General features: G+C 44.3%; 1 protein-coding gene across 2 annotated transcripts in view; it reads left to right on the top strand.

The window, feature by feature from the left end:
* AGO2 (argonaute RISC catalytic component 2) overlaps nucleotides 1-16,021 on the top strand; it is a 62,989-nt gene extending 46,968 nt beyond the window's left edge. For both annotated transcript variants that reach the window (XM_081951057.1, XM_081951056.1), the window contains exons 14-19: nucleotides 2,109-2,199; nucleotides 3,732-3,926; nucleotides 5,234-5,368; nucleotides 6,371-6,472; nucleotides 10,410-10,609; nucleotides 12,186-16,021. In XM_081951057.1, the coding sequence (XP_081807183.1) occupies nucleotides 2,109-2,199; nucleotides 3,732-3,926; nucleotides 5,234-5,368; nucleotides 6,371-6,472; nucleotides 10,410-10,609; nucleotides 12,186-12,294 (832 nt within the window). In that variant the 3' untranslated portion in view covers nucleotides 12,295-16,021. The remainder of the gene's footprint in view (nucleotides 1-2,108; nucleotides 2,200-3,731; nucleotides 3,927-5,233; nucleotides 5,369-6,370; nucleotides 6,473-10,409; nucleotides 10,610-12,185) is intronic.
* Nucleotides 16,022-16,456: the final 435 nt, after the last annotated feature.

Here is a 16,456-nt window from a genome sequence, read left to right as displayed (position 1 = left end):
TGAGCTCCTTACCTGTCCTTTAAGCCTTTGGTGCTTCCACGCATGGGCATGGCGCGTACGGCGCCTGCGCGAGGCTCTGCCGAGCAGCTGGAGCGTCGCAGGGGCTTGTAGAAGCATCGCAGGCACGTACGATGCACATGCACGCACCATGCACATCCATGTGGGTGACACCGGTTCCATCCGGACCGGTTGGAACGGAATCCAGAACTCACCACTGCTTTGATAGCAACCTCCTGCAGTGTTAGTGCCAAAACAGCTTGTAATGGGACTCAATTGGTGACTTGGCCAAGCAGAGTTCCAAAAAGATTCCATGCACACATCTTCACCAGAGCTGGCTGGAGCTACGTCTCTGCCAAATAACAAAAACCCTTCATTGCTTGACTTTTCCAGCTTAAAAGAGAAATCTAGTAACATAACAGAGGTAAAAATAGTCATGACAGGTAGTCCTTCTCTTACAACAGCTCATTTAATGACTGTTCGAAGTTACGGCGATACTGAAAAAAAGTGACTGATGTTTGTTTTTCACACAACCATTGCACATCCCCGTGGCGACAGGATCAAAATTCAGCTCCTTGGCAACCAACTCATCTTTACGACGGTTCGAGTGTCCCAAGGTCACGTGATCTCCTTTGATGACCTTCTGACAAGCAAAAGTCCACGAGGAAGCAAAATTCGCTTAACAACAGCAGTGATTCATTTAACAACTGTGGCAAGAAAGGGTTGTAAAATGGGGCAAAACTCACCTAACAAACGTCTCACTTAGCAACAGCAATTTTGGGCTGAATTGTGATCGTGAGTCAAGGACTACCTGCAATGGTGTAGAAATTAGAGGCATTACAGGACATCAACTCACATTACAGGTTGTCCTCGACGTACGACCACAGTTGAGACTGGAACCTCTTGTCTCTAAGCAAGCTGAGTTGCACCTGATTTTTCAACCTTTTGCTGCAATTATTAAGTGAGTCACACAGGTGTTCAGCAAATCTGCCTTCCCACATGACTTTTCACTTGTTGGAAGCTAGCCAGGAAAGTTGCAAATGATGTTTATGTGAACATTGCAATCATCAAATGCATGCCAGTTGCCATGGGTCCAAAGTTGGATCACATGATTGCAGAGACGCTGAGACGATGTTTTTTTTAACGTTGAGTGGTTGCTAACTGAATGCTAGTTAGTCAAGGACTACTAGTGCTTGGAAGGAATTAGGAAAATTTCACTCAGCTACACTGTCCCTAGCTACAGTGGGGATGGTTGTCCATAAGCTCTCGATAGACAGATAAACGTACTTTAAATGCCAGTGTCAGGGTTCCAAGTAATACCCCCAACGAAAGAAGACTCCGAGGTTCGAGTTTCCATTTTATTAGAGATGACATATTGGTACATCTGGGAAAACACGAATCTGAAAGTTTCCAGGCTTTCCCCATCCAAATGAAAGTCCAAACCCCTGCCCAGCACCCACATCCCCATCCCATGGCCCAATCAGGCCCTGTCCCAACTAGAGATGCCTCCCAATCACACCCCTCCAGGTGCAGGGCAAGAAGTCCTTGACTCTCTGAGAAAGGAATGTTATTTAGACTATATATCTCCCATACTCCATATAATCCCCCCTCCCATTTTCCCACAGCATTAAATGTGGCAGGCCCAATGCAAAAGATGGCTTCCAGGCCTGACAACCAGCTGTTGAGAACCACAGGAAGGCTACAGGAAGGCTACCCATTTCTGCTACTCTCTCAGTCCATGCGGTTGGCCATTTGATTTCTTATAAGCTCTCTCAGTCCATGCGGTTGGCCATTTGATTTCTGGAATTTCTGAGTCCAGCCTGATCCTGCTGGGCACATCTGGCGTTCTTCTATTGAGAAGATACATTATCTGATCACCTTGCACAGAAGGGCCGAGCAGGAAGTGCCACAGCTGCTTCTAAGCCTTTGAAACTCAGGTCCAAGGTAGAGAGATGGTGCCCAAGGCCCTTTGGCTGTCATCAGATGGAAACATGCGCTGGCAGAACACAGTTGTATTACGGGTGCTCTGTAGTTTGCTAGAGAACATGCAAAGGTAAGCTTGCCTCCTTGATTGTGTTGTGAAATATTTTTTATGTTCTCTCTTCTATTAGGCCTCCGGTATTTCAGCAGCCTGTCATTTTCCTTGGTGCAGACGTCACTCACCCACCAGCTGGAGATGGGAAGAAGCCATCTATTGCTGCTGTGAGTAAACGAGGCATCCTTCACATTCTATATAATTAAAATTGAAAACCCGATATGGCATTAATATTGCACTATACAGTAGAATTCAATACAGTTACTGCCCTGGGATAGAAGCTGTTTTTCAGCCTATTTGTCCATGTTTTTATTGTCCTGTACCGTCTGCCAGATGGTAATAGTTCAAAAAAAGGGTGCCCAGGATGAGATGGATCTTTAAGATGTTTTGAACTTTCTTAAAGTATCGGGAGCTATAAAGCTCTTCCAAAGAGGGATGAGGGCAACCCATGATCCTCTGTGCAATGACGTTGACCCCCTGGAGCGCTGTCCTATCTGCCACTGTGCATTTGGCAAATCATATACAGGTGCAGTGAGTTAAAATACTCTCTATGGTGCAGCGGTAGAAGGTCACCAGCAGTTTCTCATTCGGTTTCCTGAGAAGTCTCAGGTGGTATAATCTCGCCTGCTTTCTCTTTTTTCTTTGTTAACTTTTATTTAAAACATTAACATATAAACTCCAGAAAGGAAAAGAAAAAAAACAAAAATTCAAACATTAAAAAAATGGATGTTATAAAAACCCAAAGGACAAAATCATCTATATTATCCTCCCCTAGTAGAATACTGCTGGATATATTGCAACAACGTTAGTCTTGCCTACATTTTCATTATGATATTTGTATTTTATCTGACATTATTTTTCCTTCTTATCCATTATTTGCTCCTCCATCCCTTGTCCAAAATATTTCTGAGGAAGTTTTCTCTTGAAATTGCCTTAAAAGCACTTCTTAATTCTTTAGAATTGCCACTTCCCAAGCAATAGGCTGTTGTGGCCCGCCAACATCCAGCAGAGCTAGCAGCAGATTCGGAGAGTGAGGAGATGGGGAGGAACATGGGCCAGTCCTGGAGTCTGGGGAAGGCTCTGATAAGGGCTCTGCATCGGGCAGATGGGCCAGTTATCAGCTGCCTTTGGAGTCAGACATCTGTGGGGCAGAAGAACAGCTGGAGCCTGTTCCCAGTGTGCGCAGGCGCAGAGTTGCCAGACAAAAGGAACAGCTGAGCAAGGGCTGACTTGGGAGTAAGGCCACAGGTGGACGATGAATGGTCCCTCCCACAGGGAATAAAAGAGGAGCGAAAGGGGAGCTTGCAGAAGTTTGCACAATTAGTTTGCTTCATTGGTTCTTGACTCTCCGAGACTCCTTGTTAAGTTTTGCAGATGTCAGCCTGGCAGCTCTCCAAGCCAGATAAGGTCTATGACTGTAAATTAAAAGACTTTGCTGGATGTGAATGAGTAGAATTCACATTAAATTAATAAAATGGGTATTTGTCGGGACCAGGAGTTTGCTTCATGCTCTTGGGAAGCCTAGGCCAGACACAGGCTGGCTGGGAATTCTGAACTTATAAGCCACTTCACCATTTGAACTACTACAGGCTATATTTCGGTTGCAGAAAAGGAGGAACATTACTTAAAGTTGCTGTATGCTAAATTCCATGGTCCGTTTTTTTTTTTAAACAAAAAACATCCTCGCTTTCTTCCCCAGGTTGTAGGCAGCATGGATGCCCATCCGAACCGCTACTGTGCCACTGTGAGGGTCCAGCAGCACCGCCAAGAAATAATTCAAGACTTGGCTGCCATGGTTAGGGAGCTGCTGATCCAGTTTTACAAATCAACTCGATTCAAGCCAACGCGGATAATTTTCTACAGAGACGGTGTTTCCGAGGGGCAGTTTCAACAGGTTCTGTTCCTGCTTTCCTTTTCTTGGACTTAGAGTTACTTTATTGTCGCTTTGAATGTACACTAATCAGCATACATTAAAATGAAATTTTGTTGCATACAGCACCACCTCCAATCAGTGGTGGGATTCAGCCAGTTCGCACCACTTTGGGAGAACCAGTTGTTAAGTTTATGAGCGGTTTGGTGAACTGGTTGTTGGAAGAAATCATTAGGGAAGAGAACCGGTTGTTAAATTATTTGAATCCCACTACTGCCTCCAATATATACTACAGAAACATGACAAAATACTGTAAATAAATACATGCAGAATTATGTATATACCCATATATATTATAGGACACAGAGAAACAACACAGTCTAGTTCAGATGTATACATGTACATGACGAGAAAAATGAATCTTGCGACTTTATCAGATGGATGGCATAGGGAACAAAGCTGTTACAGAATCTGGTAGTCCTGCTAGAAATATTTTGGAACTTCCTCCCAGAGGGGAGCAACAGAAACACACCATAAAGTGGGTGTGTGAGGTCTCTAACAATGCTTTGAACTCTAAGCATACAGTGCTTATAAGCAGCATCCTGAATAACGGGAAGGGAGTTTCCTATAATCTCCACTGTCCTCACTGCTCTCTGTATGGGCTTTCTATCTGAGGCGCTGCTGCCACCAAACCAAACGGGGATGCAGTTTGTGCCTCATGCCTTTGTAAAAAGTGGCCAAGACAGCTGGAGAAAGATGTGCTCTCCTCATCCGATGCAGGAAATGCAGATGCTGGTTTGCCCGCTTGACTCACTTAAAACAGGCCAAGACTCACTTGACAAATGTTTCACTTAGCCACAGACATTTTGGGCTCCAATGTGGTCGTAAGTCGAGGATTAACTCTGCCTTTAAAAAATAAAGTTGGCTCCTTGTAAACGCAGGAGCATTTATGGTTTGAGTTTGACCTAGAGCTTCCCTCCTCTAAACTGTCTGAATTCAGTGCTGTCTAAACCAGATCTTCACAATGAATGAGTCCAGGGTTGTGATAATAAGATTGTGTTTTGCCCAACAGAGTAGCATGTCTGGACGCATATACATTTTTATTATTGCAGTGTTTTTTTTAATCCCAGTTTTGCCAGTTTAATCTCATTAAGTCAAGAATGTGGGTCTGGCTCTGGTATTTTTGCATTGCTTGAGATCACCTGTTTTGCTGCAGGTGATGAAGAATACCTGAAGGAAGATCCAAATAAATAAACACGGTGGGAGGAGTTTTCTGATTGGTAAGGTTTCAAACGATCTTTTCCCTCTCCCTCCTGTTTTTCTTGGCGCAGGTTCTTCATCATGAACTGCTGGCTATCCGAGAAGCCTGCATTAAGCTAGAAAAAGATTACCAGCCAGGGATTACCTTCATTGTGGTGCAAAAGAGGCATCACACCAGACTGTTTTGCACCGATAAAAATGAAAGAGTAAGTATTGCATATTTGGGGGGAGGGGAGAGAAATTGGCAAGTGATGAAATTAGAAATCTCTAGTTGCCAACATGCCCTATACAAAGGGTCCCCAATCTTTCAGACCTGACGGACCACTAAATTCATAATTTTAAATCCCGCGGACTACTAATATGATCTGCCTAATGACTGTCTCAGTGGGCATGGCTAGGTGATCATGTGACTGGGTACACGTGGCCAACTTGATGTAACTCACGTCAAGGGGGGCCTCGCCAGCCTCTACTTGCCCCTCCCCTCCCAACCACTCCTCGCCTGCCCACCCGGGCTCCTTAGGGCCCCAACAGGAAGCAGTTGTTGGAGCTAAGCAGCCACCATGAGAAAGAGTGGCAAAACAGCTCAGTTCAAATTGGATCTGACCAAGAAGGAGGCTCAGCAGAAGCACCTCACTGAGGACTAGGAGCATAGGCTTTCCAAGCAGAGGGAAGGTCTGAGGGAGTGCAAGGCACCTGGAGGCTCAGCGGGCTGAGATGGTCAGCCAGTTTCAGGCCATGATGCAGTCCCACTGAAACAAGGCCCTCTGGATCTTCATCACCAGCGGTGCTTCCCTCTAGCTTTCCCTCTAGCCTTCCCTCAACCTCCACATCAGGAGGCTGAAGCAGACCCTAAGTTGGAATTTCTGCCTCCCTCTGACCCACATAGAAAGACCCCGAGGGGCAACGCTTGTGTAGCAACGCTTGTGTTGCTACTCTCTGCAGCAACACAAGCGTTCATTTCCCGTATCCAGCGCAGGGGCCGTAGTTTTAGGACCCCTAATATAGTGCAATATAAAAATGCAAATAATTTTTCTCCAGACCACCAACATTTTCTCGCGGACCACCAGCGGTCCATGGACCCCCAGTTGATGACTGCTGCCCTATACTACTGTGACCTCAAAATTTGGCAAATGAAACAACTTTTTGACTTCATTCTTTTTTTAGTGTCAGAATGTCAATTCTTGCATCCTTTGGTTATATTTCCACAGGTTGGGAAAAGTGGAAACATTCCGGCAGGCACCACTGTGGACACAAAAATCACCCACCCTTCGGAGTTTGACTTCTACCTGTGTAGTCATGCTGGTATTCAGGTATCTTCTTGATGCGCGCGCGCGCACACACACACACACAAACACACACACACACACACACGGGTGTTATCAGATCTCTGGGTCAGGTCCTTCTCCATAGTGAGGGGAAGCGTATCCAGGATAGGATGGGTTGACTCTCTTGATTGGACTGAGTCAGATAAGCTCTTTTAGCCATGCCTTGGTCACCAGGCTCCACCCAGTTATCGACTCAGTCCATCAACAGACAGCTGTGTTCATCCTGAGATCCTGAAGAAACTTAAAGGAAATTTTTTAAATTGCTGAAAAAGCGATCGAAATTGCCTCCACGCTGCCTGATCAATCACTAGAGGCTGAGGAAACCCCCAGCGGGGGTTGAAAGCCCACTCTGCAACCGCTAAGGTGGTGTGCAGCCCAGGTCACAGAGCAAGACCCAGGGCACTAAGTGAGGACTCTCACCAAAGATAGGCAAGTGAGCTCTGCAGAGGCCTTTGCAGCAAGGGCAACGCCCAAGGAGGCTCTAAGGGCGCCAGTGCGCTCCACCACTCTCCTCAGGGGTTGAGCAACGAACCGCGGAGTTTTAAAACACCCCGGAGCACTCCTGCTGGCAGCGATCGCCAGAGGTGAGAGCCGGAGAGGCTCAGAAAGAGCTGCGGGAGGCAGGGGAAGGCAAGAGAGAACCCCCAGCAGCAGCGGAAGCCGTGCGGCAGCCTGCAAAGGCACAAGCCGCTTCCACCTGCTCCAGCAAAAAGGAGCTTTTTGAATTTGGAGACGGGAGCCATTTTGAAACCACGTGGTCCAAGTTGGCCCCCAGCAGCTCAAAGGAGGCCGGCAGGAGCCAAGGACACAACTCTGCAGCCAGCAACCACCAGAGGCACTGAGGAGCCCTTAAAAAGGTTAGAAACCATCTCGGAGGCATCAGCCAAGGGCGGGGGAGAGCAAGGCAAAGGCCAAAAAGGAAGCATATCTCCACCAAGGGGGCTAAACAGGCAGGCTGTTGATCCAAACCCCCCAAGCCTAGCTCCAAGTATGAAAGGCAGAGGCACCAAGCCTTGGAGCGCATCGGCCACAAGGCCAGCACCAGGAACCCTCCCGCCCCCGGCCTGGAACCTGAGGAAAGATTACCAGTGTGTGGTAGATCTCAGATACCATCCGATGGTCAGGCGGTTCCTCAAGGGGGCCTCTAATCTTCAATTGCCCACGGTGCACAGGCACCCTTCCTGGGACTTACAGGTTGGACGCTCTGACAGGCCCTCTGTTTGAACCATTACGTACTGTCTCTCTAAAGTTCCTGACCCTTAAGATGGTTTTTTTGGTGGCCATCACCTCCGCCAGGAGGATATCCGAACTGCAGGCTCTGTCTACCAGGGAAGATCTCTGCGTGTTCCACCAGGACAGGGTAGTGCTAAGGTTGGACCCCTCCTTCATAGCCCAGGTGTGTTCTTGCTTCCATCGCTCGCAGGAGCTGATATTGCCCAATTTCTGCCCGGACCCTTCTCACCCATTAGAGAGGAAGTGGCACACCTTAGACGCGAGGAGGGCTTGAGGATTTACCGCAGAAGAACCAGGCCGAACAGGAAGCCAGAAGCCCCATTTGTTTCCTTCCAGCCGGGGTCCCTGGGGAACAAGGTGACTTCCACCACGATAGGCAGGTGGTCAAGAACCTGCATTGCTTCTGCCTATCAGGCATGGGGTCTGCAAACACCGAGCTCTATCACAGCGCATTCTACACAAAGCACAGCCACTTCGGCGGCCTGGACCATGCAGGCCTCACTGTCTGAGATCTGTAGGGCAGCCACGGGGTCTCCCCCCTCACCATTCGTGAGGAATTACAAGTTGGACTCCTTTGCTTCTGTGGAAGCCTCATTCGGACGTAGGGTGTTGCAGGCTGTTCAAAGGGGGCAGGGGGACACACGCCTTACCAGGCATACCTATGGGCATAGACTCAAATGGGTAACCCTCCCTAGGGACGTGTAGGCTTTGGTACGTCCCATCCTGGATACTCCTCCCCTCACTATGGAGAAAGGGTGTTGGTACTTACCTGATACGCCTCTTCTCATAGTGGGGGAGGAGTATCCAGCCCCTCCCTGATATGGGTATGTTGTGAAATTGTGATGTTTGTTGAACTGTTCTGTTGAAGTAATAAATAAAGGTTTGAAACTAAAATAAAGTCTAGAGTGGATGACACAGTGAGTTGGATAGAGTTCTTTGCCGATAACTGGGTGGAGCCTGGTGACAAAGTACCTACCTACCTACCTACCTACCTACCTACCTACCTACCTACCTACCTATGATCTTGCCATAAATAACTCAAAGCAGTGAACATATCTTAATGTTCCTTCCTCCTCCTATTTCTCCCACAACAACCCTGTGAGGTTGGCTGGATTGAAAGAGAATGTTTGGCTCAAAGCCACCCATTCGGCTTTCATGCCTAAGGCGGGACTAGAATTCACCTTCTCCTGCTTTCTAACTCGGTGGCTTAACCATTAGACCAAAGTAGAATGCATTTCATTGATAAATTTATACCAAAGTGTCAACTTCAGTCTGAGCAAACAAGTTATTATTTTCAATAATAAAGCGTTTCAAGGTGTTGATTACCATCTTCAAAGCGCTCCATGGCACAGGACCTAGGTATTTGCGGGATCGCATCCTGCCCCATACATCCCTGCGGCCGATTCGCTCTCACAGGGAGGGACTCCTCCGGGTGCCGTCCACTAGGCAGTGCCAGCGGGCGATGCCCAGGAGTAGGGCCTTCTCTGTGATGGGCCCGACCCTCTGGAATGACCTCCCCCCGATATTAGAATAACCACCGATCTCCGCTCCTTCCGCAAGAAACTTAAGACCCACCTATTCAACTCAGCTGGCCTGGCCTAACCGCAGTTTTAATTCTTCTAGCCTGTATTTTAAATTTTTAGGGGTAGGTTTTTTAGGTTGTTTTTAATTTTTATTCTACTGTACAGCCTAATATTTAATTTGATTTTAGGCGTAGTTAAGATTATTTAATTTTATATACTGTTTTTATCTTGTGGTCTGTACACCGCCCCGAGTCCCTTCGGGGAGAGGGGGCGGTCTATAAATCTAATAAATAAAATAAATAAATAAATAAAATAAATAAATTATTGTCTTTGCAGTCGCTACCTTTCAGATCCTATGAATTTACCCTCCACCTTCCATGTTGATGCTATCCCATGCTTACCTCTGATGTCAGTAATAAATGAGGCAGAAAGTTATATTGTGATTCTCGTGTACAGCTGCTCCACATGTGATTATTTCAAATATAGCAATAGCACTTAGACTTATATATGGCTCCCTGGTGCTTTGCAGCCCTCTCTAAGCAGTTTAGAGAGTCAGTGCCTTGCCCCAAACAATCTGGGTCAGAAGAATGGAAAGCTGAGTCAACACAAGGCCATTTATAGACTGGATCTATGGAGAGTCATAGTTGCCCAAAAGGTGCTTTTTCAGGGGACCACTGGACTTCCTTGTTTTTTGCTTTTGAAGACGTTTTGCTTCTCATCCAAGAAGCTTCTTCCGCTCTGGCAGGATGGTGAGGAATGGAAGGATTGATATTCCTTGCAGACAGGTGGTTATTTGCATCCTTTTAGACGATCAATGAGGCCACTTGGAGGTTTATCTACATTTCTAGGGTCACCTGAGTAGTGCTCCTGGTTCCTGTAGTCTGCAATCCCCCCACCCCCAGTATCTTGTCAGAGCTGAAGAAGCTTCTTGGATGAGAAGCGAAATGTCTTCAAAGAAAAAACAGGAAAGCCCAGTTGCACCTTTGGGTATAGCCTGGATCCTTTGATTTTCCAGGACGTCACAGCATTTGTTGATTACTTTGTCGTTTCTTCAAAATGGAAATGCTTCTTCTGGGCAATTTTTGGATGTCCGGAGTGCCAAAAGACGGGTGACTGATGGAGAGATGGAGACCTTTCCTTAACCTTTTTTGTGCTCCATTTCCCAGGGCACAAGCAGACCGTCTCATTACCATGTTCTCTGGGATGACAATCGCTTCTCTTCAGACGAACTCCAGATCCTCACTTACCAACTGTGTCATACTTACGTCCGGTGTACTCGATCTGTTTCCATCCCTGCGCCAGCCTACTATGCACACCTGGTGGCCTTCAGAGCCAGGTATCATTTGGTGGATAAAGAGCATGACAGGTGAATAATACAGCTGGGATTGAGGGGTACGGAGGGATTGTTACAGTCATTTTTCCAGTGAACGCTTAAAATTTCAGTGGCACGGAAAAAAGTGACTTATGACCAGTTTTTCACTCTTACAACCGTTGCAGCATCCCCGTGGTAACATGATCAAAATTCAGTTGCTTGGCAACCAGCTTATATTTATGACAGTTGCAGTGTCCCGGGGTCACGTGATCCCCTCTTGCGACCTTCTGGGAAGCCAAGTCAATGGGAAGCCAGATTCACTTAATAACCATGTTACTAACTTAACGGCGGCAGTGATTCACTTAACGACTGTGGCAGGAAAGATCGCAAAATGGGGCAAAATGCTCCTAAGAACCGTCTTGTTTAGCAATGGAAATTTTGACCTCCATTGTGGTCACATGTTGAGGACTCTGTAGTCATCTAAAAGTAAGTCTAACTACGAGGCTGAGCGACTCATTCTGGGAAGAAGCAACTCAAATTCAGAGCTCCTTTTCTGTCCAGGCAGAGTACAAAAATAAAGAAAACAGAACTGGTTGCCTCCAAGAGTTTTTTTTTTAATGTTTTAATGGGTTTTTATAGCTGTAAAATGTTTATTAATTTCTAATTGGGAGCTGTCCTGAGTTAGTTGAAAGATAGATGGCTATATAAATGCTTTAAATAAACTAACATAAGATAAAATAAGGTAGTCCACAACTTGACAACAGTTCACTTAGTGTTCGTTCCAAGTTACTTCGGCACAGAAAAAAGTGACTTATGACCATTTTTCACACTTACGACCATTGCGGTATCTCCATGGTCACATGATCAAAATTGTGGTCGTAAGCCAAGGACTAGCTGCAAAATAATAAAATAAAAATACGACGGTCTTTGCTGAAAAAAAGGGAGACCACTTTTTGGTTTTCCCAAATAAATCTGCATCAAATTGTATAATATTAACAACAGCCTAAAATGTTTAACATGTAACCGTGCTCCAATCCCATATTTCTGAATACATGGTTTTCAGTCGGTGTCCCAAAGGTGCTTTTTTTTCAGTAGGCAATTGAACTTTCTGGTTTTTCTTTGAAGATGTTTTGCTTCTCTTCCAAGAAGCTTCTTCAGCTCTCACTGGATGTTGGGGAATGGAAGGATTTAGAGTCCTTGCAGACAGCTGGTCATTTGCATCCGTTTATAGAGTCATTGAGGCCAACTGGAGCTTTATCTGTGTTGTCAACTGTCACCTGCCTTGTGCAAATGAGTGTGGGGCCTTCTTGGAACTGTTTCACACCCATTTGCACTATTCAGGTGACCCTGAGGACACAGACAAATCTCCAAGTGGTCTCAACGGCGCTCAAAAAGGATGCAAATGGCCAATATAAATCCTTCCATTTTCCATCATCCAGTCAGAGCTGAAGAAGCTTCTTGGATGAGAAGCCAAACATCTTCAAAGAAAAACCAGAAAGTCCAGTTGCCTCTTGAAAAAGCACCTTTGGGACAACCATGACCTGGTTGATGGAGAATCTCCACAGACATTTCAGTCTCAAGTTTAAACCTATGTTGTTGTTGTTTTTTCTCCCCCCCCCTCACCCACCAGCGCCGAAGGGAGCCACACTTCCGGGCAGAGCAACGGCCGCGATCACCAAGCTCTCGCGAAAGCTGTCCAGGTCCACCAAGATACTTTGCGCACCATGTACTTTGCTTGACATCTGGCCGTGTTGAGGAACTCAGTTCTGAGTTGGATTCACAAGAGACCAGCTGCACTTAGACCAACAGTTGCCCGAGCTACCGCGACAGCCAGCAAAGGAGTGATGCATCTTTATTTTTAAATATTCGGGGGTGGGGGAGGGAGGAGGGGGGGATGATGATGATTGTGATTCTATTTGCAAGAAAGCTTTTCATCCAGAATTTCAGACTTGAGTGTACAAAAAAAAAAAAAAAAATTGCACAGCTTTTAAGACATGTGGATATGCCAAAATAAAAAAAAAAGCTGCTTGTCGGGAGAAATGAAACAAACAAACAAACAAAATTGAAAACCCACGTTTTCTAATTAACTAGAGCTGTGATCTCAGGGCTAAAAACAACACTTCCCATTTTAGTTAACGACTTTTTCAGATGCTCTTATTTGAAGAAAATACCCAATTAAGATCCGATTGAAAACGGGCCTGGGAGGGAGATGAATTTGCTTTTATTCCTTAAAAAAACACAAAAACAAAAAGCACTAGTTTGGATGCCAGTGAAGTCTTTGATCATTCTGGATGCATTTGTAAAGTGATTTTGTACCGAGATGCAAAAAGAGTGAGCGAAACCTTTGCTGTCTTATTGATAAGTCTGTGAAGGTCTATGGGCAAAAAATATATATGTATTTTTGACGTTAATTCTTGAATGTCTTTCATTGTGCTGTTTAAAATTTTTTGTAGGATGAGTTACGGAATTATTTCAGTTACAAAAAAAGAAGTTTTATCTATACTTTTTATTAGGTCCACTGAAAGATTAATGAAGTGTGCCACTTTTTTAAAAAAAAAAGTTTATTTTTTCTTAAAAAAAATAATAATAATCCATTTTGATTACTAATCATGGAGTTTGTCCTCTAGGACTGTGACACTTAATTTTCCAAAGCTTTTCTAAAGAATACGGGTCTGTGGTGATACAGTACAATCTCTTTCACTGTTATGTTTGAATTAATGTAAAATTTATATGTGTTCACAGTATTAACATGATAGTATAGATGCTATTTATATTTATTTACTAAAGAGTGCTCAACATAGTTCTTTTTAACATATCACAAACTGAAGAATGCTTTGGAGTTTTAAAGTGGAGAGCTTTTACGTGGACGAGAGGGATTTGGGTTTTTAATTCGCCGTAACTTTTTTGCAGGTCCCCTTGTTCATTTTAACGAGGTTTATTTATTATATCTCCTTGAAGTGAACAAAGGGGAACTGGAACTGATGTGTTTTAAAAAACACCCAACAGGATTATGCAACTACCTTGTGTGGAAGAGGAAATATATACTTGGTGTTTATATCATTCCCCCCCCTCCCCCCTTGTATCTTGGAAGGATTTAAGGGAATTCACAGGCTGTAGTTTAGACATCAAAAGGAACTTTTGTGGTTCGATAACATAAATTATTGTTGTTGTTTTTCTGTTGGATCATCTGAGTCACAGAAATGGAAGGGAGGAGATCTGTGTTTGGTTGTTCGCTCTGAAGAAGACAAACCCTTCAGAGGCCTGTGCTAGAAGTAGAAGCTTTTCTTAACTGCACAAGATTGATCAGACCAAATATTCAAAGCTGCCGTTGCACTGATGATCTTGACAATAGGAACACTACTAAAACACTGTGGGTTACGAAGCCTTTTTTCCCCTCTTCCAATCTGATGGGACTTAAAAAAAATTTTTTTTTCCCCAGACGTGATTTTTTTTAAAAAATGTTTTTCCCCCCTTGAAACCTTTCCAAGATTCAGTTTTCATTTCCTTCTGAAGAGCAATGCAGCCTGTCAGGTTTCCAAGTGATGAAACCCACTCAAAGAAATCCATTCTGTCACTTAGAAGATAAAGAGGGCTCTAGCTCCACTGAGTGAAACGTTGAAACTACGATTAAGCTAAGCTTGGGATCTTAGGCTTTGCTCGGAAACGATGGATGTGGGCTGAACGAGATCAAAGCCACGGAAATACTTTTTAAGGCCCTAGTGCACATTTTATGCCAGTTCACTCTGGCAGCTCTGGACAGCTGGGCCTCCCATTGCCAAAAGATGCACCTGAAAAACGGGTTTTCGGGAGGAAGTTTTTGGGTGGCATGCAGGATGTCTTAAAAAGTTAGTAAGCTGCAACTTCCAGCTGCTTAATAGGTTTAAGAGAAGAAAAAGAGATTTAAGGCACTATTTTTGGGGGGGGGGGGTCACTCTTTTCTGCTAAGCAAGATTGTAGCATCTCCTTTTTTTGATGATTTTTTTCAATTTTATTTTCTAAGTTAAAATGTCGACTCCAAGGGGAAAAAAAAAGAAACAACAAACAAAGCAAAAATCTGTTTCACCTTTCCTCCTCCTCCTCCTCCTCCTCCTCCTTTTCCTCCTCTTTTTCTTGGGAGGGGCATTTTTCTCTGCAGCTTTTTCAGATACCATAAAACCTGCTGTGTGGAATTCAGGATCGAAGTATAAAACAAATGTCAGATTGGGAGATGAGAAAGGGAGAGAAACCATTTTCAAGTCCATCGTACCCCGTTTTCAAATTTAAATAAAACATCACTCAAAACTGTAAGTGTTTTCATACACATTTCTCCTTCTTGTTGTGCATTTTTCATTACGTGCACACTTCCACAATGATAGTAGATTCCCTACTATCAGATATATTTGACGTTATCTCACTGATTTCCTTTTTTGGGGAAGCTGCCTAGAAAACTGGGAAAGAGCATCTATTAAAGGATAATTCCAAATATAGTTCATGGGTAATTACGGGGAGTACGAATTAGGAGCGTTTGAACCAAAATGTTTACTGTAAAATTTCTCTCCCTTTTTAATTCAAACAGCTACAGCAGATTAATGGGTTATGAGCTGCAGAGAGTCCCCTTCTACATAGGAAGAAGGCAGTACACATAAACTAGGATTTCATTCCTGCTACTAAAGTTCTGTTTTACATAGCTTTCTTTTCCAGGCAGCACTTAAATTAATAGTTATGTTTATATATTTTTTACTATTTTTTGTTTCCCCATAATCTTCAAAATGCATTAGCCAGATGGGCTAAAATGGAATCCTTTTTGGGGGGGGGGGGAGGGGGAGGGAGCTTCCTAACTACAGCCACCTAGTCTGACAGTTGTCTTGTAGTGCCTGCTAGCTAGCAACAGGCTAAAATAACAATCAATTGGATTTAGGTGCTTCTGGACGGTGCTTTTGTTGTCTTAGTGGCTTTACCACCAAGTTCTGAAATAGATTCTTCAGTCTGCAGACAGTTCTATCCACAGCTATTGTTTATATATGCATCATTCAGGGCCAGAAGGAATAGGATGAGTTTTTGAAAGCGTCAGATTAGTTTTTGCTCTGATAGAGAGGAGAAATGCATATCTCGTTCTCTTTTTAAACTTTCCATAACCATAATCCTTTTTCTTTAAAAAAAAAAAGGCTTTTAATTGTCCCATATGGCAAGCGGGGAATGGAGGACAGGGGGTTACTATTATTATTTTTGTTGAAAAACTGACAATGCACTTTGAAAACACAGGGCGCTCTGAATCTGGGTTTTATTTTTTAAAATAATAATAATAATAATCATATATGCAGAAACCAAAACTCCAAATGGAAACAAAAAGGATTTGACTTTCTCAGTAGTCCTTTCTTGCAGTGATTCTTGGAACCACACACTGCTATCTCAGGTGAACGATTTCATTTTTTGCAGAGGTCCCAGATACTTTCCATGAGAACCAAGGCCAATAGCTTTGGGAAATGGGGTGGGTGGGTGGGGTAGGAGTGGGACTATAAGGAACGGGAATGCTTTCAAGTCTTTATCACAGGAATCGTTTTAGAAGAAAACCAGCTCTAATACCTATTCGGCTTTGTTTTACAAACCCGTCTTGTAGAGAAAGAATGTTTTGAAAAATACCTTTGATGAATTTTTTTTAACCAATTAATGGCCGTGTTCAGTTGTCGCCAAACAGCCTAGACTGAATGATGGGTCTGGTAGTTTGTGACCGTCTGCTTTAAGGATGCGTCTCTGCCGTGAGATTTTTGGGACTCTGCGCCACATAGAAAGCCACCTACCCACAACCCAGGAACTGTGACTTCTGCCTGGGGGCGAAGAGATTGCGCTGTTCACCCGCGTTTCAAGCCCGCCCAACCGTCACTTGTGAATTTCCTACTTTCCTTAATATTAAATGCTTTCGAA

The sequence above is a fragment of the Natrix helvetica genome (genome assembly GCF_964273705.1).
Source record: "Natrix helvetica genome assembly, chromosome: 4".
NCBI classification, from domain to species: Eukaryota; Metazoa; Chordata; class Lepidosauria; order Squamata; family Natricidae; genus Natrix; species Natrix helvetica.
This window is presented reverse-complemented; position numbering and strand designations above follow the sequence as displayed.